A 24,101-nucleotide genomic window follows, 5' to 3' on the forward strand; every position below is an offset into this window, starting at 1 on the left:
ATTTTATCTGTTCAGGACAGGCAAGCATAATGGTGCATATGATATCATTCCTGGGGGTATTTTCCCCAATTTATTAGCCTACATTTCAAGACAGTCAAATAGGATTCAATGAGTAAACTGAATCAATTGTTGGAATTGAAGGCTAAAAACAAACTATTTTAGGAAATAGGCCCAAAGAGTAATTTAGTTCAACCAACAATTTTCACATATTTTGACGGTTTGCCTCTGTTCTTTGTGACCATGCAGTGGTAGTCTAAACTACCATTTTAGTTTGCTATAATTTATTATTTACGCGACGACCGGTCAATTATAATCCATCCGCTTTAATCTGCGAGCCTCGTTGTCGCCTCCTAATTGCTGAGGCCAGGAACTGGTCTGTGAGTAAACGGTGTAGTCTGGGGAGCAGTGCACCAACCCGCCAGCGGCACTCCCTCATCCCCAAACTGGACGGTGCAACGGCTCCCCGGAACTCACACAGCCGTAGCGGCTGGCAACGTCTTCAAATTGGGTTTCGGTCCAATAATATGGAAAAAGACGGATGGAAATACTGATGACAGTCCGAAAGATCGCCTCGATTTGTACGATGGTACGATATTTTTCTGTTTACAGTTCGTTCTTTCCCTATGCGATGATGTTCTCCTTGCAGCTAGCTAATTGGCTAATGCTAGCTAACAGGACATGACTGAGGTTTTCCAGAAAGTTGGCTAGTTATCCAGCTAGCTAACGTACCTAGCCAGAGCTCTGTAGAGGAAACAAACATTTTAATAAATAGTTGGCTGTAATTTATACATTTTAGTTGTTGAATTTCAAGAGGGCAAAGTATCACCACCGATAGAATAACCAGTATATTTTAGGATCACTAGACTTCACGGGCTTGTTCTGAAGTGAAGGTGGACGAGCAAGTAGCTAGTTAAGCTAACAAGCTAGCTAACGTTAGCTAGCAAATAGCCTAGCCACGAGATGACGCTAGCTAGTTATCAATAATACAAAGTTTTCTTGACAGTTACTTGGCGAACTATGTAGCTTTCTCAGTCATCGTAGGCGTTTTATTTGATCAAATCGTTTACAACCTAGTTAGCTACTAGTAACGTTAGTGAAATCCATATTGCTCAACCTTTCAACTAACTGAATTGTAGATGGCCGGCTAGCTACTACTGAACATATGCTTGGCAACAACAATCCTCTGGCTAGTTAACAGGATTTTAACATGGCTAGTTAACTAACGTTAGCTGACTTCAAGTTAGTTAGCTATTTTTAAACGGCAACGTTGCAGAGGTCAGAGGGAGTTAAATGCGCTACAAGGTCTGTCTGGCGTTGGCTGTGCCGTATTTACTGTGACAGGGCATTCCTATTTCTTACACTTCGCAGTGCTGTTGTGAAGGGAGTTAGTGTTTTATACAGGAGCCCTCTACGGTCAGCTTGTCACGTTAATGTGGAGCTACACGGAGCCCTCCGATAAGGAGGCTCCGATAATAGCGTCCCACCATCCATATGGCTGCTCCGACCACCTCACAGATCAAGTATAAATTGGCTCTTATATCAACCTGAGCGGCGGTGCACAGGGATATGGCCCGTGATGTATGGCCCGTGATGTGAACGGCCAAAAGCGACGAGGTAGGAGCGTCCTCAAATACAACAGTAATCTGCTGCTGCTGGGTCATGTTGTCAACAATGCAGCATGGTGCATCTTCCAGAAACATGCAACATCAATATTCCATAAAATGTGTTCGAATTTTCAAACTACACTGAACAAAAATGAAAGCAACATGCAACAATTTCGAAGAGTTTACTGAGTTACAGTTCATATAAGGAAATAAGTCCATTGCAATAAATTCATTGGGCCCTAATCTATGGATATCACATGACTGGGAATAAAGACAACTTTTCTTTATTTAACCAGGTAGGCCAGTTGAGAACAAGTTCTCATTTACAACTGCGACCTGGCCAAGATAAAGCAAAGCAGTGTGACACAAACACAGAGTTACACATGGGATAAACAAACGTACAGTCAATAACACAATAGAAAAATCTGTATACAGTGTGTGCAAATGAAGTAAGGAGGTTAGGCAATAAATAGGCCATAGTGGTGAAGTAATTACATTTTAGCAATTAACACTGGGGTGATAGATGTGCAAGTAGAAATACTGGTGTGCAAAAGAGCAGAAAAACAAATATGGGGATGAGGTAGTTGGGTGGGCTGTGTACAGCTGCAGCGATCGGTAAGCTGCTCTGACAGCTGATGCTTAATGTTAGTGAGGGAGATATGTCTCCAACTTCAGTGATTTTTTGCAATTCATTCCAGTCATTGGCAGCAGAGAACTGGAAGGAAAGGCGGCCAAAGGAGGTGTTGGCTTTGGGGATGACCAGTGAAATATACCTGCTGGAGCGCGTGCTACAGGTGGGTGTTGCTAAGGCGGAGCTTTACCTAGCAAAGACTTCTAGATGACCTGGAGCCAGTGGGTTTGGCAACGAATATGTAGCGAGGACCAGCCAACGAGAGCTTACAGGTCGCAGTGGTGGGTAGTATATGGGGCTTTGGTGACAAAACGGATGGCACTGTGATAGACTGCATCCAATTTGCTGAGTAGAGTGTTGGAGGCTATTTTGTAAATGACCGCCAAAGTCAAGGATCGGTAGGATAGTCAGTTTTACGAGGGTATGTTTGGCAGCATGAGTAAAGGATGCTTTGTTGTGAAATAGGAAGCTGATTCTAGATTTAATTTTTAATTGGAGATGCTTAATATGAGTCTGGAAGGAGAGTTTACAGTCTAGCCAGACACCTAGGTATTTGTAGTTGTCCACATATTCTAAGTCAGAACTGTCCAGAGTAGTGATGCTGGACGGGCGGGCGGGTGCAGGCAGAGATCGGTTGAAGAGCATGCATTTAGTTTTACTAGCATTTAAGAGCAGTTGGAGGCCACGGTTGGTCACAGATACCTTAAAAAGAAAAAAAGCAGGGGTGTGGATCAGAAAACCAGTCAGTATCTGGTGTGACCACCATTTGCCTCATGCAGCGCAACACCCTCTTTGCGTGGAGTTGATCAGGCTGTTGATTTTTTTGGAATGTTGTCCCACTCCTCAATGGCTGTGTGATGTTGCTGGAGAGTGGCGGGAACTGGAACACGCTGTCGTACAGATCAATCCAGAACATCCCAAACATGCTCAATGGGTGAATGTCTGGTAAGTATGCAGGCTATGGAAGAGCTGGGACATTTTTATCTTCCAGGAATTGTGTACAGATCTTTGTGACATGGGGCTGTGCATTATCGTGCTGAAACATGAGGTGATGGCGGTGGATTAATAGCATGGCTAAGGGCCTCAGGATCTCCTTACGGTATCTCTGTACATTCAAATGACCATCGAGAAAATGCAATTGTGTTAGTTGTCCATAGCTTATACCCATACCATAACCCCACCGCCCCCATGCGTCACTCTGGTCATAACGTTGACATCAGCAAACCGCTCGCCCACACTACGCCATACACGCTATCTGCCCGGTATAGTTAAAACCGGGATTTATCCGCGAAGAGCACACTTCTACAGCGTGCTCCATCGAAGGTGAGCATTTGCCCGCTGAAGATGGCAACGACGCAGAACTGCAGTCAGGTCAAGACCCTGGTGAGGACGATGAGCTTCCCTGGGACGTTTTCTGACCGTTTGTGCAGAAGCTCTTCGGTTGTGCAAACCCACAGGTTCATCAGCTGTCCGGGTGGCTGGTCTCAGATGATCCCACAGGTTCATCAGCTGTCCGGGTGGCTGGTCTCAGATGATCCCACAGGTGAAGAAGCCGGATGTTGAGGTCCAGTGCTGGCGTGGTTGTACGTAGTCTGCGGTTATGAGGCCGGTTGGATGTACTGCCAAATTCTCTAAAATGATATTGGAGGCGGCTTATGGTAAAGAAATTAACGTTAAATTCTCTGGCGACAGCTCTGGTGGACATTCCAGTAGTCAGCATGCCAATTGCATGCGCCCTCAACTTAAGACATCTGTGGCAGTGTGTTGTGTGACAAAACTGCACATTTTAGTTCCCTTTTATTGCCCCCCAGCACAAGGTGCACCTGTGTAATGATCATGCTGTTTAATAAGCTTCTTGATATGTCACACCTGTTAGGTGGATGGATTATCTTGGCAAAGGAGAAATGCTCACTAACAGGGATGTAAACAAATTTGTGCACAGAATTTGAGAAGCTTTTTGTATGTATGGAACATTTCTGGGATCTTTTATTTCAGCCCATGAAACATGGGACCAACACTTTACATGTTGCCTTTTATATTTTTACTCAGTTTTAATTGGGAAGGCAGAGGAAGCATTTTTCCGTTTGCGTGTGAACACTGAATCCTCATTACTCCACGTGATTAATATAGCCTAGGCTACGTCACTTTTGTTTTGTGCCAACTTTGCTGTCGGCCAGAACGGGGCAGCTGGCTCACGCCTGGGAAACAGCCTGGTTCCAAAACCAATGTAATCACTTTTGACCCTGTGCAAACTCCTCCCATAGGCGTAACCAGGGCCAGAAAATCAAATCCCCTCAATGCTTGTTAGCTTGAGCTTAATTGGTTTACGTAGCTATCAGCTCAATTCTATGGAATGGCAGAATGCTGGTTGGCTGTATCTTTCTAGAATACCTTAGAGAGAAATTCCACACGAAATGCAACTCAACCAGTTTCCTCCCGTCTCTCTGTCTAAACATCAGTTGCCAGGCAACGAGACAACCAGAGTGCCACCCTCTGTTTTTATAATCACATTGTCAGGGCTTCCCACATTTGACAAACAAGTGACGGTTTGTTTATTTACATCGACTCCAATGTCACTGGCAAAGAAGTGCATTATCCGGTGACAGACTAAGTCAAAACTGTAATTTGGCTGAGAGGAATGAAGGATATCAGGGAGACTTCTCCCACACAGCCTTTTTTTAAATTTAGAGTGTGCGCTGAGAGGGTTAGCTAGCCAGTTTACCCCTGTGTGTGTGACCTGTTGTCCGTCTGTCTCTGCATCTTCTACACCTGTTGTATCATATGGAATCATCACAGACAGACAGACAGACAGACACTGACTATTTTGCCGTTCCTATATGATGATGCCATAGACTCCAGAGCATGCACAGTACATGTGTCATGATGAATAAGTACTAGAGGACCCAACCACGGTGATGGCTATCGGTTCCATTATGGCATCTGTGACAGTGTTCTATCTAGTAGTCCATCTATCTCTCTATGGGACCACACCTTCTGTCCCATCATGATACTGGACTAGTGGAGGCCCAGGCAGAGTGTGCACTTCATACCCTGTAAAAGCATTACATAATGGTTGTGAAATATTGTTGCACATCGTAAAGATAATTTAGGGGGGGTCAAATGGGGTGGGGATACGCGTGAGCTGTTTGTAGTGCTGGCCGAAGAGAATGTACCTAGGCTACGTCCCAATAAGTATACTAGCATACTATGTTCAATCCAAGCATACTAACTTCTTAGATGTGCCATACTCAGGGGTCGATTAGCCTAGTTAGATTCACCCGTTGTCCCAATATGCATACTTAATAGCCTATAATGCTTGAAAAGTTTCCATGAATGCTAAACAGCTTGTGTGGATTTTGGGATGCTTGGCCGGCCTAGAATACGGGCTGGATTACAGGGTCTGCTTGGCCGGCCTAGAATACGGCCTGGATTACAGGGTCTGCTTGGCCGGCCTAGAATACGGCCTGGATTACAGGGTCTGCTTGGCCGGCCTAGAATACGGCCTGGATTACAGGGTCTGCTTGGCCGGCCTAGAATACGGCCTGGATTACAGTCTCTGCTTGGCCGGCCTAGAATACGGCCTGGATTACAGTCTCTGATTGGCCGGCCTAGAATACGGCCTGGATTACAGGGTCTGCTTGGCCGGCCTAGAATACGGCCTGGATTACAGGGTCTGCTTTGCCGGCCTAGAATACAGCCTGGATTACAGTCTCTGCTTGGCCGGCCTAGAATACGGCCTGGATTACAGTCTCTGCTTGGCCGGCCTAGAATACGGCCTGGATTACAGGGTCTGCTTGGCCGGCCTAGAATACGGCCTGGATTACAGGGTCTGCTTGGCCGGCCTAGAATACGGCCTGGATTACAGTCTCTGCTTGGCCGGCCTAGAATACGGCCTGGATTACAGTCTCTGCTTGGCCGGCCTAGAATACAGCCTGGATTACAGGGTCTGCTTGGCCGGCCTAGAATACGGCCTGGATTACAGGGTCTGCTTGGCCGGCCTAGAATACGGCCTGGATTACAGGGTCTGCTTGGCCGGCCTAGAATACGGCCTGGATTACAGGGTCTGCTTGGCCGGCCTAGAATACAGCCTGGATTACAGTCTCTGCTTGGCCGGCCTAGAATACAGCCTGGATTACAGGGTCTGCTTGGCCGGCCTAGAATACGGCCTGGATTACAGGGTCTGCTTGGCCGGCCTAGAATACGGCCTGGATTACAGGGTCTGCTTGGCCGGCCTAGAATACGGCCTGGATTACAGTCTCTGCTTGGCCGGCCTAGAATACGGCCTGGATTGTCCGCTTGCTAAATGGCTAAAATCAATGTACATGTAATACTTACTTTCTCTTCCAGGGCGCCAATGCCTCTGCTTTGGAGAAGGAGATTGGACCAGAACAGTTTCCCGTTAATGAACACTACTTTGGGTTGGTCAACGTAAGTACCAACACAACAAGATTAACAATAGCTATTGGTCAATGTAAGTTTCCCAGCATGCACCTGCACCAACACACTATTTACCAATCATTACAGTACCATGGTAACACTTTTGCCAACAATCATAACACAAGACTTATCATGTGCTTTCTCTCTCCTCTGTCTCTCTTCCTCTGCATCTCCTCTCTCCTCGATCTCTCTTTTCTTCTCCTCCAGTTTGGGAACACCTGCTACTGTAACTCTGTGCTGCAGGCTCTCTACTTCTGCCGTCCGTTCAGGGAGAAGGTCCTGGCCTACAAGGTCCAGCCCAGACGTAAAGAGTCACTGCTCACCTGTCTTTCTGACCTCTTCAACAGGTAAAGGGAGAGAATATGCTGAACTCTCAGCTCCTATCCTCTTGTGTGAACACATTTTAAAGGGTGCTTGGAACCAAAAATAGATAACGGGGAAAAAGGCCAGCACTCACTTGGATATAAGATGCAATACATTTTTTGCAGCATCGCCACGCAGAAGAAGAAGGTGGGAGTCATCCCTCCCAAGAAGTTCATCTCACGACTGAGGAAAGAAAATGGTGAGAGGGGGATGTGAGGGAGGAAGGAGTGATGGGGGGAGGGAAGAATAATGTATCTATAAGGAAAATGTATTAACTTAGACGCTTCAGAACCCTTTCCTTCTTTATCGCTCCCTCCAGAGTTGTTTGACAACTACATGCAACAGGATGCCCATGAGTTCCTCAACTACCTCCTCAACACTATCGCTGACCTGCTGCAGGAGGAGGAGAAGAGCCAGGAGAGACAGCAGAATGGAAAACTGTTGCAGAACGGAGGAGGAGGAGTTGGGGGCAGCAGCGGGACGGGAGGAGGACCGGGTGAGGAGGGGGAGAAGACACAGCAGACCTGGGTCCACGAGATCTTCCAGGGAACCCTAACAAACGAGACGCGCTGCCTCAACTGTGAAGCTGTAAGTGGAGGGAGATCCAAGATGAAGGCTGTTAATAGGGTGATGAATGGGGCAGGGAGCTGTAATGGAGGCCAGGCTATGCCAGTTTCCAAATACTATACTGTGATGGGGAGATCCAAGATGGAGACTGTTATTGCATTTGAAATAAAGGAAATGAATAGGCCCAGAAGCTGTAATGTATGTCTGCCTGTGCCAGATTTCGAATACTTTTAATGGGAGAAGGAGAGCCAAAATGGAGACTGTTATTGGATTTGAAATGCCGGAAATCAATGGGGCCAGGAGCTGTTTCCTGATACTGTACTGTGTTTAGAGTTAATGTAACCAGTGTCCTGTCTGTGTCCAGGTGAGCAGTAAAGACGAAGACTTCCTGGACCTGTCTGTAGATGTTGAGCAGAACACCTCCATCACACACTGTCTCAGGTAGGTGTGTGTGTGTGTGTGTGTGTGTGTGTGTGTGTGTGTGTGTGTGTGTGTGTGTGTGTGTGTGTGTGTGTGTGTGTGTGTGTGTGTGTGTGTGTGTGTGTGTGTGTGTGTGTGTGTGTGTGTGAGACACACACCTGGACCACACAGTTGTGTTCAATTGGAGAAAGTGTTAGTGAAATTCGTTACTCGGTGTGTGTGAGGTCACTGTTTCTTCTCTCCACAGGGGTTTCAGCAACACCGAGACACTATGTAGTGAATACAAGTACTACTGTGAACAGTGTCGGAGTAAACAGGAAGCACAGAAAAGGTGAGATGGCTGCTAGAAAACTGGATTTAGACAGCAGTTGGATTTGACATAGATGATGACGAAGGCCTGGAGTTTTCCATGGTGATAAATACAGGCTAACACTACAAAAACGGCCGCTGTTGTTGCTAGGAGAAATGGTCTGTTTTGAAAAGTGCATTATGGTTTTTACTCTGATGCTGCAGAGTGAGTGGTGTAGTTAGTCTGAATACAGCTGTGTATACCAAGTGGCTGACGTACTAACTGTAGCTTGGCCTGGTACGTGTTCAGATGTTAAGTGGACTTGATCATCTCTGTTAGTGTATTTTATTAGGATCTCCATTAGCTGTTGCGAAAGCAGCAGCTACTTTTCTTGGGGTCCACTTGAAACATGACATAATACAGACAAGAACAGCTCAAGGACAGAACTACATAAGTTTTTAAAAACGGCTCACAGCCTACATATCAATACATACACTCAAGCCATGTAGGTCAAATAGGGGAGAGGCGTGTGAGGGGTGCTGTGTATCTTGGGTTGAATACTTAAACACTCCAGCTAAGGGCTCCATACATCCCAGCCTAGGCCTCTACTCCCCCCTAAAAAGCCCACTTCATTTGGGCAGTGCAGGAATGGAGAGGCTGTAGTACCTAATACAGTGTACAGGGTCAGCTGCACCCAATCCGCCATCTTCCAGATGCAGACCGGGGTACAGAAATATAAGAAAGGAAGGAAGAGAAATAAACGTACACTTAAAACGCACAACGTAAGAGCTATTCCTTGCTGCATCGCTACACCATCCTGTAGTAACATATGAGTGGGTTCTATATGATTAGAAATAGGAAGCATGTGATGATCCTGGTGCTACATCTGAAGACCTTTAAACACTAACACTAACATTGACACCAATACTATATTTTATATTATAGTCATTTAGCAGACGCTTTCCTCCAGAGTGATTTACAGGAGCAGTTAGGGTTAAGTGCCTTGCTCAAGGGCACATCGGTAGATTTTTCACGTAGTTTGCTCTGGCATTCGAACCGGCAACCTTTTGGTTTCTGGCCCAACACTCTTAACCGCTAGGCTAGCTGCCACCCTACTAACGGTAACATTGTCGATGGTTGTTATTATTAGGATGCGTGTGAAGAAGCTGCCTATGATCCTGGCCTTACATCTGAAGAGGTTTAAATACATGGACCAGCTGCAGCGCTATACCAAGCTGTCCTATCGCGTCGTCTTCCCTTTGGAGCTTCGCCTCTTCAACACCTCAGGAGACGCCACCAACCCCGACCGCATGTACGATCTGGTCGCCGTGGTCGTCCACTGTGGAAGGTAAAGAGAGAGAGAGTGTGTGTGTCTGTGGTAACTTGAACAGACATATACATACAGATAGACATGCAGTCTTTTGTGGTAACTCTATAATGGGTATGTCTGTGTTCCTCTCTGTCTGCAGAGGTCCACGCCATGGTCATTAACCCCTGTCTAAAATGTGTACAGTGCTTTCAGAAAGTATTCATAGCCCTTGACTTATTCCACATTTTTGTTGTTACAGCCTGATTTCAAAATGGATTACATAAAAAAAAACACACACTATACCCCATAATGACATCACTATACCCCATAATGACATCACTATACCCCATAATGACATCACTATACCCCATAATGACATCACTATACCCCATAATGACATCGCTATACCCCATAATGACATCACTATACCCCATAATGACATCACTATACCCCATAATGACATCACTATACCCCATAATGACATCACTATACCCCATAATGACAAAGTGAAAACATGTTATTAGAAATAAAATGCAGAAATATCTCATCAGGTATTCATAAGTCTCAATACATGTTAGATTCCCCTTTGTCAGCGATTACAGCTGTGAGTCTTTCTTGGTAAGTCTCTAAGAGCTTTCCACACCTGGATTGTACAATATTTGCACATGATTATTTTTAACATTCTTCATCTGTCGAGTTGGTTGTTGATCGTAACACATTATATTCAGGGCATAAAATTAATTTCTTTGTCACTTTTTTTTGTAGTATCAATCATTCAATCAATCAAATGTATTCATAAAGCCCTTTTAACATCAGCTGATATCTCAAAGTGCTGTACAGAAACCCAGCCTAAAACCCCAAACAACAAGCAATGCAGGTGTAGAAGCACGCTGGCTAGGAAAAACTCCCTAGAAAGGCAGGAACCTAGGAAGAAACCTAGAGAGGAACCAGGCTCTGAGGGGTGGACAGCCCTCTTCTGGGTGGAGATTATAACAGAACATGGCCAAGATGTTCAAATGTTCATAAATGACCAGCATGGTCAAATAATAATAATCACAGTAGTTGTCGAGGGTGCAACAGGTCAGCACCTCAGGAGTAAATGTCAGTTGGCTTTTCATAGCCGATCATTGAGAGTATCTCTACCGCTCCTGCTGTCTCTAGAGAGTTGAAAACAGCAGGTCTGGGACAGGTAGCACGTCCGGTGAACAGGTCAGGGTTCCATAGCCTCAGTATTACTTTACTGCCTTATTGCAAACAGGATGCATGTTTTGGAATATTTTTATTCTGTACAGTCTTCACTCTGTCATTTAGCTTAGTAGTGTGGAGTAACTGCAATGTTGTTGATCCACCCTCAGTTTTCTCCTATCACAGCTAATAAACTCTAACTGTTTTAAAGTCACCATTGGCCTCATGGTGGAATCCCTGAGCGGTTTATTAAGGACTCCTGTATCTTTGTAGTAACTGGGTGTATTGACACACAACTGGAATGAATAACTTCACCATACTCAAAGGGATATTCAATGTCAGTTTTTATTTATTTATATTTTTAATCTACCAATGGGTGCCCTTCTTTGCGAGGCATTGTAAAATCTCCCTGGTCTTTGTGGTTGAATCTGTGTTTGAAATCCACTGCTTGACTGAGGGACCTTTAGGTAATTGTATGTGTGGAGTACAGAGATGAGGTAGTCATTCAGAAAATCATGTTCAACACTATTATTGCAATTTCTGTGACTTGTTAAGCTAATTTTACTACTTAAGTTTTTTAGGCTTGCCATTACAAAGGAGTTGAATACTTGACTCAATACATTTCAGTTATTAATTTTTAAACATAAAAACTAAAAAAATCCACTTTGACATTATTTTTAGGCCAGTGACACAAAATCTCCATTGAATGAATTTTCAATTCAGGCTGTAACATAAAATGTGGGAAAAGTCAAGGGGTGTGAATACTTTCCTCTCTGTGTCCCCAGTGGTCCAAACCGGGGTCATTACATCACCATAGTGAAGAGTCATGGCTTCTGGCTCCTGTTTGATGATGACATCGTAGAGGTAAGGAGGGATTGACCTCTTCAATAATATCTCTCTCCCACCCTCTCTTTCTCTCTCTCTATTTCTCTCTCTCCCCCTCTCTATTTCTCTCTCGCTCTCCCACCCTCTTTCTCTCTCTCTCTATTTCTCTCTCTCCCCCTCTCTATTTCTCTCTCGCTCTCCCACCCTCTTTCTCTCTCTCTCTATTTCTCTCTCCCCCTCTCTATTTCTCTCTCGCTCTCCCACCCTCTTTCTCTCTCTCTCTATTTCTCTCTCCCCCTCTCTATTTCTCTCTCGCTCTCCCACCCTCTTTCTTTCTTCAATCTAATATTAGTCTATAGTACACCCACGTAACACTCAAACTGGGCTCTCAAATAATGGTTTAACACTAAAAGCACAGATGACGTATTTTGGACATCATGTGAATTTCAAAAATTGTAATATCTCTGCCATTTTTTTGTTGTTGTCGTGTCCCCCTCGGTCCTTGACTTCCTAAATAAGTCTTTAACAAACTAACTTTGGTCGAATTTTGATATCACAAACTGCAGTTTTAGGATGACGTAATTTTTTTCCCCCTACAATTCCTTCACCCGACATTGGCTGCATCTGACAATGACCCATCGAAACTACAACATAACTATATCCAAACTAATTTCACACACAATAATAGCTGTAGCCTTAAGACAATAATAAATGGACAATATTATCAATTGCCCTGTGAAGGAAGAGACTGCAGAGCAGCGTGGGTAATTGACAAAGAAAAAAATCAACTTTTTTTAAGTGATCCTACAGAGGTTCGTGCAGGTCGTTTTATACTGAAAAGTTGGATTCTAAGGTTTCAAAAACGCCTACATTTGTCAAACGACTCTTAAAATTGAGCAGATCGGCTCCATTTCAAAATATCACTTTTGTCGAATAACCGCAATTCCTTGCGTTCCATCCTTGAGCTCTCGTGGCACCGTATAGCCTACGCTACTAAGCACAGACTAGTACCGTATAGCCTACGCTACTAAGCACAGACTAGTACCGTATAGCCTACGCTACTAAGCACAGACTAGTACCGTATAGTCTACGCTACTAAGACTAGTAACATGATACAACTTCATATGCTGTTCTGGTCTTTTGAAATCCATTTTCTTACTTTAATAATGTTTCCTAAGACCTGCCTTAACAGGCTCTCACGAGTGGCGCAGTGGTATAGGCACTGCATCTCAGTACTAGAGGCATCACTACAGACCCTGGTTCGATTCCGGGCTGTATCACATCTGGCTGTGATTGTGAGTCCCATAGGGTGGCGTCGTTAGGGTTTGGCTGGGGTAGGCCATCATTGTAAATAAGGATGTGTGCTTAACTGACTTGCCTAGTTAAATAAAAGGAGAATTCATGAATTTCTTTGTGCTGGTGAAGAACACTGAAATGTTTTTTCCCCCTCGTTTCTACATAAGCCTATTGTAATAAACTATTGAAATTGCTATTGTGTTTTTGAAATGTGTTTTTTGTATTCTATTGTTACCTAAGACCATAAATACAACCGAATGATTATTATTGCCATAGCCTATATTGAATGTATTTATTAGGCCGTTAGAATGTTGACGCCCCAAAGGCTTAAACTGGGATTCCTTGAGGCCCGGCCATTCCAGCGTTTAAAGATGGGGTTTGCCGGAGGAAAGCGAAACAGTGGTAAAATAAACTGTTGTTTTTACGGCTCGGCCAAGGCAATAACTGTCTCTGCAGGCGCCTCCAATAATGATGTGTTGTTAACAACTGATGCAATACATCACTTTCACACTCCTGGTGTAAACCATTAGATCTCAGATTCTACTAACTCATTCACAGCATCCATACAGACCCATCAGGTATTCCAGGCTGCAGTCCCCCCCCCCCCCCCCCCCCCCCCCAACGTTCTACCAGACCTGGGTTCAATTACTATTTGCAATCATTTCAAATACTTTATCTGGGCTTGAATATGCTTGCCTGGCACAATGGAACCAATTAAATGCTCTCAAGGAGTGCAAATCCTGCCCATCTGGCACTCCAGGCGGGCTAGAGAAAACGCTAGAAGTATTTGTAAGATTTTTTGCTCCCAATGGTGTGTCTGGAATGCCGTCCTCCTTCTGCTCTGGTCGACCCAGATAGATCCTGGTGGCTGTGTGAATAATGGAGAATTTTAGGGAGCGGGAGAGACGCTGGGAATACCAGGAGACTGGGAATACCAGGGGACTGGGAATACCAGGAGACTGGGAATACCAGTTTTTTTAGATTAGTTAGTAGAATGACTGGAGGATTATGGGAGAGAAAGGGTAAGGGTGTGTGATGGGTTGTGCGTATGGTAGTCTTTGTCTCTCACACAGTCATAGCACAGGATGAACAACTTCACCCCCTGTAGAAAGTGAGGCTGGCCTACTCCTGTGTCTGAAATGCTTTCAGCCCAGGTCAAATTGGAAAAAGTCCACACAGAGCCATGTACGCTGTGTTCAGACCCCTTCCCTTTTATACATTACGTTATAGTCTTATTTTAAAATGTATTCCATCTCATCAATCTACACACAATACCCCATAATGACAAAGCGAAAACAGGTTTTTAGAATTTTTTGCTAATTTATTAAAAATAATTAACAAACCTTATTTGCATAATTATTCCGACCCTTTGCAATGAGACTCAAAATTGAGCTCAGGTGCATCCTGTTTCCATTGATTATCCTTGAGATGTTTCTTCCCTGTGGCTCAGTTGGTAGAGCATGGTGTTTGCAACGCCAGCATGGTGTGTGCAACGCCAGGGTTGTGGATTCGATTCCCATGGGGGGCCAGTACAAAAGAAAAGAAAAAAAATGCATGAAATGTATGCGTTCACTACTGTAAGTGGCTCTGGATAAGAGCGTCTGCTAAATGACTAAAATGTAAATGTAAATGTACAACTTGATTGGAGTCCACCTGTGGTAAATTCAATAGATTGGACATGATTTGGAAAGGCACGCACTTGTCTATATAAGGTCCCACAGTTGACTGAAAACCAAACGATGAGGTCGAAGGAATTGTCCATAGAGCTCCGAGACAGGATTGTGTCGAGGCACAGATCTGGGGAAGGGTACCAAAAAATTCCTGCAGCATTGAAGGTCCCCAAGAACACAGTGACCTCAATCATTCTTAAGTGGAAGAAGTTTGGAACCACCGAGACTCTTCCTAGAGCTGGCGACCCGGACAAACTGAGCAATCGGGGGAGAAGGGCCTTGGTCAGGAAGGTGACCAATGGTCACTCTGACAGAGCTCCAGAGTTCCTCCAGACAACCATCTCTGCAGCACTCCACCAATCAAGCCTTTATGGTAGGGCGGCCAGACGGAAGACACTCCTCATTAAAAGGAACATGACAGCCCGCTTTGAGTTTGTCAAAAGCAACCTAAAGGACTCTGACCATGAGAAACAAGATTCTCTGGTCTGATGAAGCCAAGATTGAACTCTTTGGTCTGAATGCCAAGCGTCACGTCTAGAGGAAACCTGGCACCAAACAGTAGTTTATGGCTCTGTTTCAAATGTACCCGCAGTGGTATGTTATAGCCATCGAAGGGCCTGCTTTTTCCATTCTGTGTAGACGCTTCCAATAGGCACAGCTCTAGGATCAGCTTACTGGGTTTACCCAGTGTAACCATTAGAGGGGAGAATTCAAAACCGATCGAAGATCAGTGTCTAGGGGTTTTTCCACTATGGGAAAGAGTCCCATCTGAACATCTGGTGGACGTGCAGGATCTGGCTGAGTGATGGAGTTTCCGCTGGGCTTGGTAACATGTTAACTCCAAGACACTGGTCTCAGATCAGGTTTGGGTTTAGGGTCAGTAGGCTGATCCTAGATCCAGTGTTTCCCCTATATGCATTTAGCAGCAGCGCACCGCCACTGATTTTTATTTGTTATTTTTGGGGGGATGGTAAAATGTTATCAGTGTAAACTGAAACAACTAAATCCGGATATTAAGTATATCATTTTTAAATAAGAATATTTGAGAACTAACAATCACCAAATAAAAACTAGACACTAGAATCAAAAAATGTAATGGCATGGGTCCCCCATTTATTTTATGTTTGAGTCACTTCGATAGGATAAGAAAACGGCATAAGCCATATCAAAATGTGTTGAATTTCAGGAAATTAGCTTTAAAACAGCAACATTTTGTCTCTGCGGCTAAGAGGGCCACTAAAACCGTGCCATTGGCCACGCCCCTACCACGTCCCCCCATACCCTCCTCACTAACTTTGCCACCGCTACTGAAAAAAATCATAGGGGAAACACTGCTAGATCTGTAGCTAAGGGGAAACCTGGAACAGGATTGAATAGTAGACTTGGCTTCTCTTTATTTTCTCTTCTCTTTCCCCTGTCTCTTCTCCTCCCTCCCCCTCTTCTTTGTCATTTGGCTGGCACTGAAACTGGAGAGCTAGTAAACATTGTGGCCTCACTACTCTAGCCCCACAATTGGTAGAAGCACAAGCTATTTATTCTGGTCTTTTCATTGAGGGTTGTATCCACATGTTTCACCTAGAGATGGGACGGTGAACCGAAAAATGTACAAAAAATGTGGTGCACATTAATGTTATAAAGGTTTCGTTCGATTTATCGTTATCGCATCAATTCAGCCAAGTTATCGCGATATGGATTTTTGTCCATATCGCCCAGCCCTAGTTTTACCATGAACATTATACTATTCTTAAAGAGTTCCAAAATGTGTATGACCAGTAACACAGAACACAGTAGAAAGACGGGGCTCTCTTTAAACATGGGGCTCTGGAGCAGACTAGTGAACTATATACATGCTGAACTACAGTGCCTTCAGAAAGTATTCAGATCCCTTGACTTTTTCTACATTTTGTTACGTTACAGCCTTATTCTGGAATTGATTAAATTGATGAGGGGGGGGGAACTATCTACACAATACCCCATAATGATAAAGCAAAAACAGTTTATTTAAAATGTAAAAAAATTGAAATATCACCTTTACATAAATATTAAGACCTTTTACTCGGTACTTTGTTGAAGTACTTTTGGCAGTGATTACAGCATTGAGTCTTCTTTTGTATGACGCTACAGGTTTGGCACACCTGTATTTGTGAAGTTTCTCCCATTCTTTTCTGCAGATCCTCTCAAGCTCTGTCAGGTTGGATGGGGAGCGTCGCTGCACAGCTATTTTCAGGTCTCTCCAGAGATGTTCGATCGGGTTCAAGTCCGGGCTCTGGCTGGGCCACTCAAGAACATTCAGAGACTTGTCCCGAAGCCACTCCTGCGTTGTCTTGGCTGTGTGCTGAGGGTTGTTGTCCTGTTGGAAGGTGAACCTTCTTCCCAGTCTGAGGTCCTGAGCACTCTGGAGCAGGTTTTCATCAAGGATCTCTCTGTACTTTGCTCCGTTCATCTTTGCCTCGATCCTAACTAGTCTCCCAATCCCTGCCTCTGAAAAACATCCCAACAGCATGATGCTGCCTCCACCATGCTTCACCGTAGGGTTGGTGCCAGGTTTCCTCCAGACATGACGCTTTGCATTCAGGCCAAAGAGTTCAATCTTGGTTTCATCAGACCAGAGAATCTTGTTTCTCATGGTCTGAGAGTCTCCCTCAATTGCTCAGTTTTGCTGGGCTACCAGCTCTAGGAAGAGTCTTGGTGGTTCCAAACTTCTTCCATTTAAGAATGATGGAGGCCACTGTGTTCTTGGGGACCTTCAATGCTGCAGACATTTTTTGGAACCTTTCCCCAGATCTTTGCCTCGACACAATCCTGTCTCGGGGCTCTAGAGACAATTCCTTTGACCTCGTGGCTTGGTTTTTACTCTGACATGCATGGTCACCTGTGGGACTTTATACAGACAGGTGCATTCCTTAACAAATCATGTCCAATCAATTGAATTTACCACAGGTGGACTCGAAGTTGTAGAAACATCTCAAGGATGATCAATGGAAACAGGATGCATCTGAGCTTAATTTCGAGTTTCATAGCAAAGGGTCTGATTACTTATGTTAAGGTATTTGTATTCATTTTTAATACATTTGCAAAAATTCCATATACCTGTTTTCATTTTGTCATCGTGGGGTATTGTGTGTAGATTGCTGAGGATAAAAAAAAAATAATCAATTTTAGAATAAGAATATAACGTAACAAAATGTGGAAAAAGTCAAGGGGGCTGAAATACTTTCCGAAGGCACTGCTGAACTATGTACAGTGTATTTGGAAAGTTTTCAGACCCCTTGACTTTTTCCACATTTTGTTATGTTACAGTCTTAATTTAATACATTTTAGAATTTAAAAAAATTCTCATCAATCTACGCACTACCGCATAATGACAGCGAAAACAGGTATATAGAACTTTTTGCAAATGTATAAAAAAAAACAGATGCCTTATTTGCAAAGGTATTCAGACTCTTTGCCCTGAGACTTGAAATTGAGCTCAGATGCATCCTGTTTTCATTGATCATCCTTGATGTTTCTACAACTTGATTGGATTCCATTTGTGGTGAAGACCAAGAACCTGATGGTCACTCTGACAGAGCTCCAGAGTTCCTCTTTGGAGATGGTTGTCCTTCTGGAAGGTTCTCCCAACTCTGCAGCATTCCACCAATCAGGCCTTTATGGTAGAGTGGCCAGACGGAAGCCACTCTTCAGTAAAAGTCACATAACAGCCCGCTTGGAGTTTGCCAAAAGTCACCTAAAGGACTCTCAAACCATGAGAAACAAGATTTGCTGGTCTGATGAAACCAAGATTGAACTCTTTGGCCTGGATGCCAAGTGTCACGTCTGAAGGAAACCTGCCACCATCCCTTTGGTGAAGCATGGTGGTGGCAGCATCATGCTGTGGGGATGTTTTTAGCGGCAGGGACTGGGAGGCTAGTCAGGGTTGAGGCAAAGATGAACGGAGCAAAGTACTGAAAGATCGTTGAAACCCTGTTCCAGGGCGCTCAGGACCTCGGACTGGGGTAAAGGTTCAACTTCCAACAGGAAGTTGAACCAAGACAACGCAGGAGTAGCTTCGTGACAAGTCTCTCAATGTCCTTGAGTGGCCCAACCAGAGCCTGAACTTAAACCCGATCGATTGTCTCTGGAGAGACCTGAAAATAGCTGTGCAGCGATGCTCCGCATCCAACCTGACAGAGGTTGAGGGGATCTGCAGAGAAGAATGAGAGAGAATCACCAAATACAGACGTGCCAAGCTTGTAGCGTCACACCCAAGACTCAATACTGTAATAGCTACCAGGTGCTTGAACAAAGTACTGAGTAAAGGGTCTGAATACTTATGTAAATATGATATTTCAGTATTGTTTTTTAAAAATACATTTGCAATTAAAAAAAGGCCTATTTTTACTTTGTCATTATCGTATATTGTGTGTAGATTGATGAAAAAATAAATGAATCCATTTTAAAATAAGGGTGTCCCGTAACAAAATGTGGAAAAAGTCAAGGGGTCTCAATAGTTTCCGAATGCACTGGTGAATTATACGGTGAACTATATACAGGGCATCCGGAAAGTATATATGGTGAACTAATATATATGGTGAACTATATGTCGCTATAGGTCTGTATCGTGCCAGAAGATAACAACATATGGTGAATAATAGGTTATGGAAGGGTGTCTGTTCTCCTTTTCTAATCTTAAACTCCTCCCTCTTCTTACCTTCTCCAACTTTTCTAGAAAATTGACGCCCAGGCGATCGAGGAGTTCTACGGTCTAACGTCAGACATTTCCAAGAACTCTGAGTCCGGTTACATCCTGTTCTACCAGTCCCGGGACTGAACCAGCCAATGGGATTTGGACTCAGCATAGGGAGGGGCTTGGGCTGCCACAGGCCCCGACCAGCCCACCATCCGTTATAAATATTCAGGCTTTACAGCAGAGCTTTGCACTGTGGAGCGCCAGGAGTATGGATGGAGGATCTTCAGCAGACAGGAGCCAACAATGGCCGAGCAACCCATCAGTGTGACAGGATATGACTTCATTGGAGAAGATCAGCGACCAGGGATCGTTATGCTTTGTCATAGTCAAGATCGTCCTGATGGTCTCTCTCTGGTTTGACGGTAGATTAGAAAATATGTTGGCTTGGCTAGCTCGCCGCTTACATAGCGTGTCGTCATTACTGGTGTCCTTGTCATACATTGTGCCACTGCGGTGGTGTTAAACAGCAGTTTGGTTGGATGAAAAGTAGATCTGCCATTTCCTGAATGTTCTCCTTTTCTTTGTTGTTGGTTTGGAGAGGGGTGGAGAGAAGAGTTTGGTCCCTTTTTGCAGCTCAGCAGGCCAGATCTGATTGTGTTATATTATGGTTTGGATGCTAAAAACTGCACATATCTGTTTTTAAAGGGACACTTGTGCTCTCTAGCCCCCCCCCTCCTCTGGCAACCACAGCAAACTACACCACACACACTACACCACACACACTACAAAACGCCTGCCAACCACATATGTATGTTGTATGTCTCCTAATCAAGCAAGTTCCTCATTGGTGTCAATAGCAGTGTTTCAAATGGCACCTTTATCTAGTGCACTAGATATGGAGTAGGTTCTCATTTAGCTCCTCCACTTCCTGTCACCTGATCTGAACCTTCCAATCAGAGCCTGATGTAGACAGACGTTTCTTTTTTTTTTTTGAACGCACAAGTTAACCGAACATAGCTGTTGTTTGGTAATGTTAAATATGTGTTACACTGCCAGTTAGTTACTCTAACTTCACTCTTTATAGGTTACGTCCCAATATCTATACTAGCACACTGCTAAGTATGCATGCCCAATATATTCTAAGTAATATGCTAGTGCAGATTTTGGAACAGAACCGATTTCTCTCAACAGAGAGCAAAATGGAATGTGGCCCACTATTCAAAAAGCTTCTCAGAGTAGGAGTGCTGATCTACTATTGGTTTGGCCATGTAGATCATAACCAATCAGATTCTTATGGACAGGGACCTGATCCTCGAGCAGGGGTTTTATGAATACAGGTCCTGATCCATAGCTCTGACATGGGAGGTGTTTTATATATTATATTAGCTAGGACTAGAGTGGGTCCTGTGTGAAGTTGAATGTACAGTAAGGAACTGGCTGTTCATTGGTTGGCCCATACACAGGGCCTGGAGTTTTCACCTCTCCTGACCAGTACTAGTTATATAACTGCATCCCAAATGGCACCCTATTCCCTACATAGTGCACCATATTTTTTTTTTACTTTGGCTCGTAGGGTCTCATAGGCGCATTTGGAGTGTGGGAGAGTTAAACTCATTAACTTAGGCCTACTGTAGACCTATCTACCTAGTAAACACTAGTACACTCCTCTAGCCTATAGGGTACTATCTACCTAGTACACTCCTCTAGCCTATAGGCTACTATCTACCTAGTACACTCCTCTAGCCTATAGGGTACTATCTACCTAGTAAACACTAGTACACTCCTCTAGCCTATATGGTTCACTCTCTCTGAGTCCCAAAGAACACCCTATTTCTCGTGTGTGTGTGTGTGTGTGTGTGTGTGTGTGTGTTAAACAGTGGTTTGACCGCCATTTTTTCTCTGGGTTATTGCTGACAGTGCGATTGACACACACACACACACACACACACACACACGGCCAACAGACTTGGGTTGATTTTTGTGTTTGGAGTAAGTGACCCACGAACACACACACAGCAGGACACCGTACAGAAAAACAGCTTTCCGTAGTGTGTATTCCAGCCTAGCTTAGAGGGACATGAAATGCAGCCTGATGGTCCGTAAATACTGTTTAGCTCTAGTAGCTTCATATGTTACCAGAACACTACACTGGTCTGTAATCCTGTTTTACTTCCTGGTTCTGTCTCAGTAGTCTCTAATGGGGCTTCTTCATCTCCTCTCCATCTGCAGTGATGTATAAACACTGGGTAGGGGACAGAAACATTTGATATGCCTTTCCAGGTAGTTTCTTTCACCAGTCCAGTCCTTTCACATCAATGCAGATGAAGGAAAGGAAACTAGAGGAGAGGACACCACGTTAGACTATTGTGACTCAGCCCCTCCATGTATGAGAGGAGTTCGAAGGTCATTTTAGCTGTTGGGTCTTTTTAGGTTCAGGTTGAAGTTGACCCCCAGGCACAGATCTAGGATCTGTGGGATCTACCTTTACCATTAATCCTCAAATTGACCATTTAGGTTGGAAACTTCTAAAACAGACCACAGATCAGTCTGTAAAGGAGTTTTCAGCCGTTCTGTTTCTTTAAATGTGCTGACACAGTTCGTGTCCCAAATGACACCCCTATTCCTTATATAGGGCACTGATTTTGACCAGAGCCCTGTGCACCAGATTGGGACGCACCCATACCACCGCACCTCCATCAAATGGATGAGATGGGAAGTGATGTTAAACAAGGATGGGGAACAACCTATATTAAAACTAGGGTCTGTTGTTTTTATTTAAGTATAATTATTTACGAATGTTATGTTGACCTTTTTCCTAGATGTGTCTTTAAAACATATATGTATATTTGACTAATTTAGTCCTACCATTCTTGTGTAGGCATCTGAGATGAATGTGGTTTGGAATTATTTGGGGGTAATATTTCAGAGATGATTCGTTCCCAATGGCAACCTATTCCCTATTTAGTGCACTACTTTTGACCATGTTTTCCCATAGGGCTCTGGTCAAAAGTAGTTCACTATATAGGGAATAAGGTGCTGTTTGGAACACAAATATTTACAAATGTGTAAATAAGATATTATTGGGGTATAATTAATTGCTTGAAATAGAGGTCCATGCATTAACGTGATCGGTAATGTTACATTTGGGTCTAGCGTTTTTCTTGACCTCGTGACCTAACCAGGAAAAACTCTGAACCCTAGTAATAGCTTCTAACTAATATCTAGGGCCCAAGTTTAGGAAAAACTCCCTGGTCCTAGAAATATTACCTGGCCAATATGAAAGCACTCCCTCGCCAAACTAAATATTTTATTTTATAAATAGTCATGACGCAAAGCCAATATGCTCTGTTTGTAGAATCTTCTTCTTTTGAATGACTTCGCAGGGTTATTTTATCTTTCTAACCAAACTATATTAAAAAGAGTGGGGTCAATTCCATTTCAAATGCCAGTCAACTAGAGTTGACATGGGAGACTCGTCCATGGATGTCCACTTCACTAATTTAATTAGCCATTGAACCGGATTCTGCTCTTCTGTACAAGGTGATTTAAATGGTAGAACACGTTGAGAAAGGGAGCCGTGTGTATTGGGGTGCAGAGAGGTCTCGGCCCAGATGCAGTGAAGCTTGGTATGGTAACAACAACAAAAAAGCTCTCCAATAAATAAACTACTGGTGTTAGCTGGGGAGGGAAAAAATAAATCAAACTGCGTTGTCATTTTTTCCCCCTCAGTCTGTCTCTGTGTGTTCTGTTACATTATGTTACACTACATTTATAAGTACTGTTGAACATGTACAGGTTTTTGTACTGGTAAAAACAGGATGTTCTCTTTTCTCGTGTTGCTGCTATCTCTACTGACTCCTATCATTGTTCTACACTCATGTCTTTTCCAGAACTACACCACAATCCAAAACAAATACTACAGAAATTCCCCAAACGTTACACATTAGGGATGTACTTTGATAACTTCACAAAGCTGGGAATCAACAACCATTTTTTTCGTCTTGAGATCTGTTTTTTAACTCTTGAAGATATTTCCCCCATTTGTATTCAATAAAGAAGGACGAAGCAACAATTGTACATTTTAATTCGGATCAGGTGCATAATACTTGTAGGATACAATCGTCAAAAAGAAATAGACAAACGTCAAGGTTTAGCTTCACCTTGAGGGACTCTCGCTTGTTAAAGTATAGAATATTATTGCCAAGGTGAAGGATCTAAATATCCATTTAGCGAGCACCTCATGGAACAAGTGTTTTGTTTAATTTCAACACAACTTAAAAGGATAAGAACACTAGTACACATGAATACAAAAACAAAAAAGTGACAAAGTACTGCATTTACATGGTAAGGACAAGGTTATCATAAAGTAGAAGTTGATATAACAGCTGTGTCTCTGGTAGCCTATACACAGCGTTCTCTCTCAATCTTCAGGTACAGTTGAAGTCAGAAGTTTACATACATGTAGGTTGGAGTCATTAAAACTTGTTTTTCAACCACTCCACACATTTCTTTGTTAACAAACTATAGTTTTGGCAAGTTGGTTAGGACATCTACTTTGTGCATGACAAGTAATTTTTCCAACAATTATTTACAGACAGATTATTTCACTTATAATTCACTATCACAATTCCAGTGGGTCAGAAGTTTACATACACTAAGTTGACTGTGCCTTTAAACAGCTTGGAAAATTCCAGAAAATGTCATGGCTTTAGAACAGTGGTTCTTAACCTTGTTGGAGGTACTGACCCCCACCAGTTTCATATGCGCATTCACCGAACCCTTCTTAATTGGAAAAATGGCTCTCTTCACCTTGAATTCAGCGAGCATTGTGTTCTT

At 43.6% G+C, this 24,101-nt stretch overlaps 1 protein-coding gene across 2 annotated transcripts; it reads left to right on the forward strand.

Moving 5' to 3' along the window:
* Positions 1-364: 364 nt before the first annotated feature.
* LOC115194644 (ubiquitin carboxyl-terminal hydrolase 12) lies at positions 365-23,334 on the forward strand. Of its 2 annotated transcripts, none has more exons than XM_029754503.1 (10): positions 365-586; positions 6,583-6,663; positions 6,880-7,019; positions 7,161-7,234; positions 7,325-7,623; positions 7,967-8,043; positions 8,270-8,353; positions 9,462-9,659; positions 11,591-11,669; positions 19,305-23,334. In XM_029754503.1, exons 1-10 carry the CDS (start codon positions 539-541, stop codon positions 19,404-19,406), a joined length of 1,182 nt encoding a protein of 393 aa, XP_029610363.1. In that variant the 5' UTR covers positions 365-538; the 3' UTR covers positions 19,407-23,334. The 2 variants fall into 2 exon arrangements, with proteins under 2 accessions (XP_029610363.1, XP_029610364.1); XM_029754504.1 differs by having other exon boundaries at positions 369-586; positions 7,355-7,623.
* Positions 23,335-24,101: the final 767 nt, after the last annotated feature.

Source organism: Salmo trutta, chromosome 5, assembly GCF_901001165.1.
Source record: "Salmo trutta chromosome 5, fSalTru1.1, whole genome shotgun sequence".
Classification (NCBI taxonomy): Eukaryota; Metazoa; Chordata; class Actinopteri; order Salmoniformes; family Salmonidae; genus Salmo; species Salmo trutta.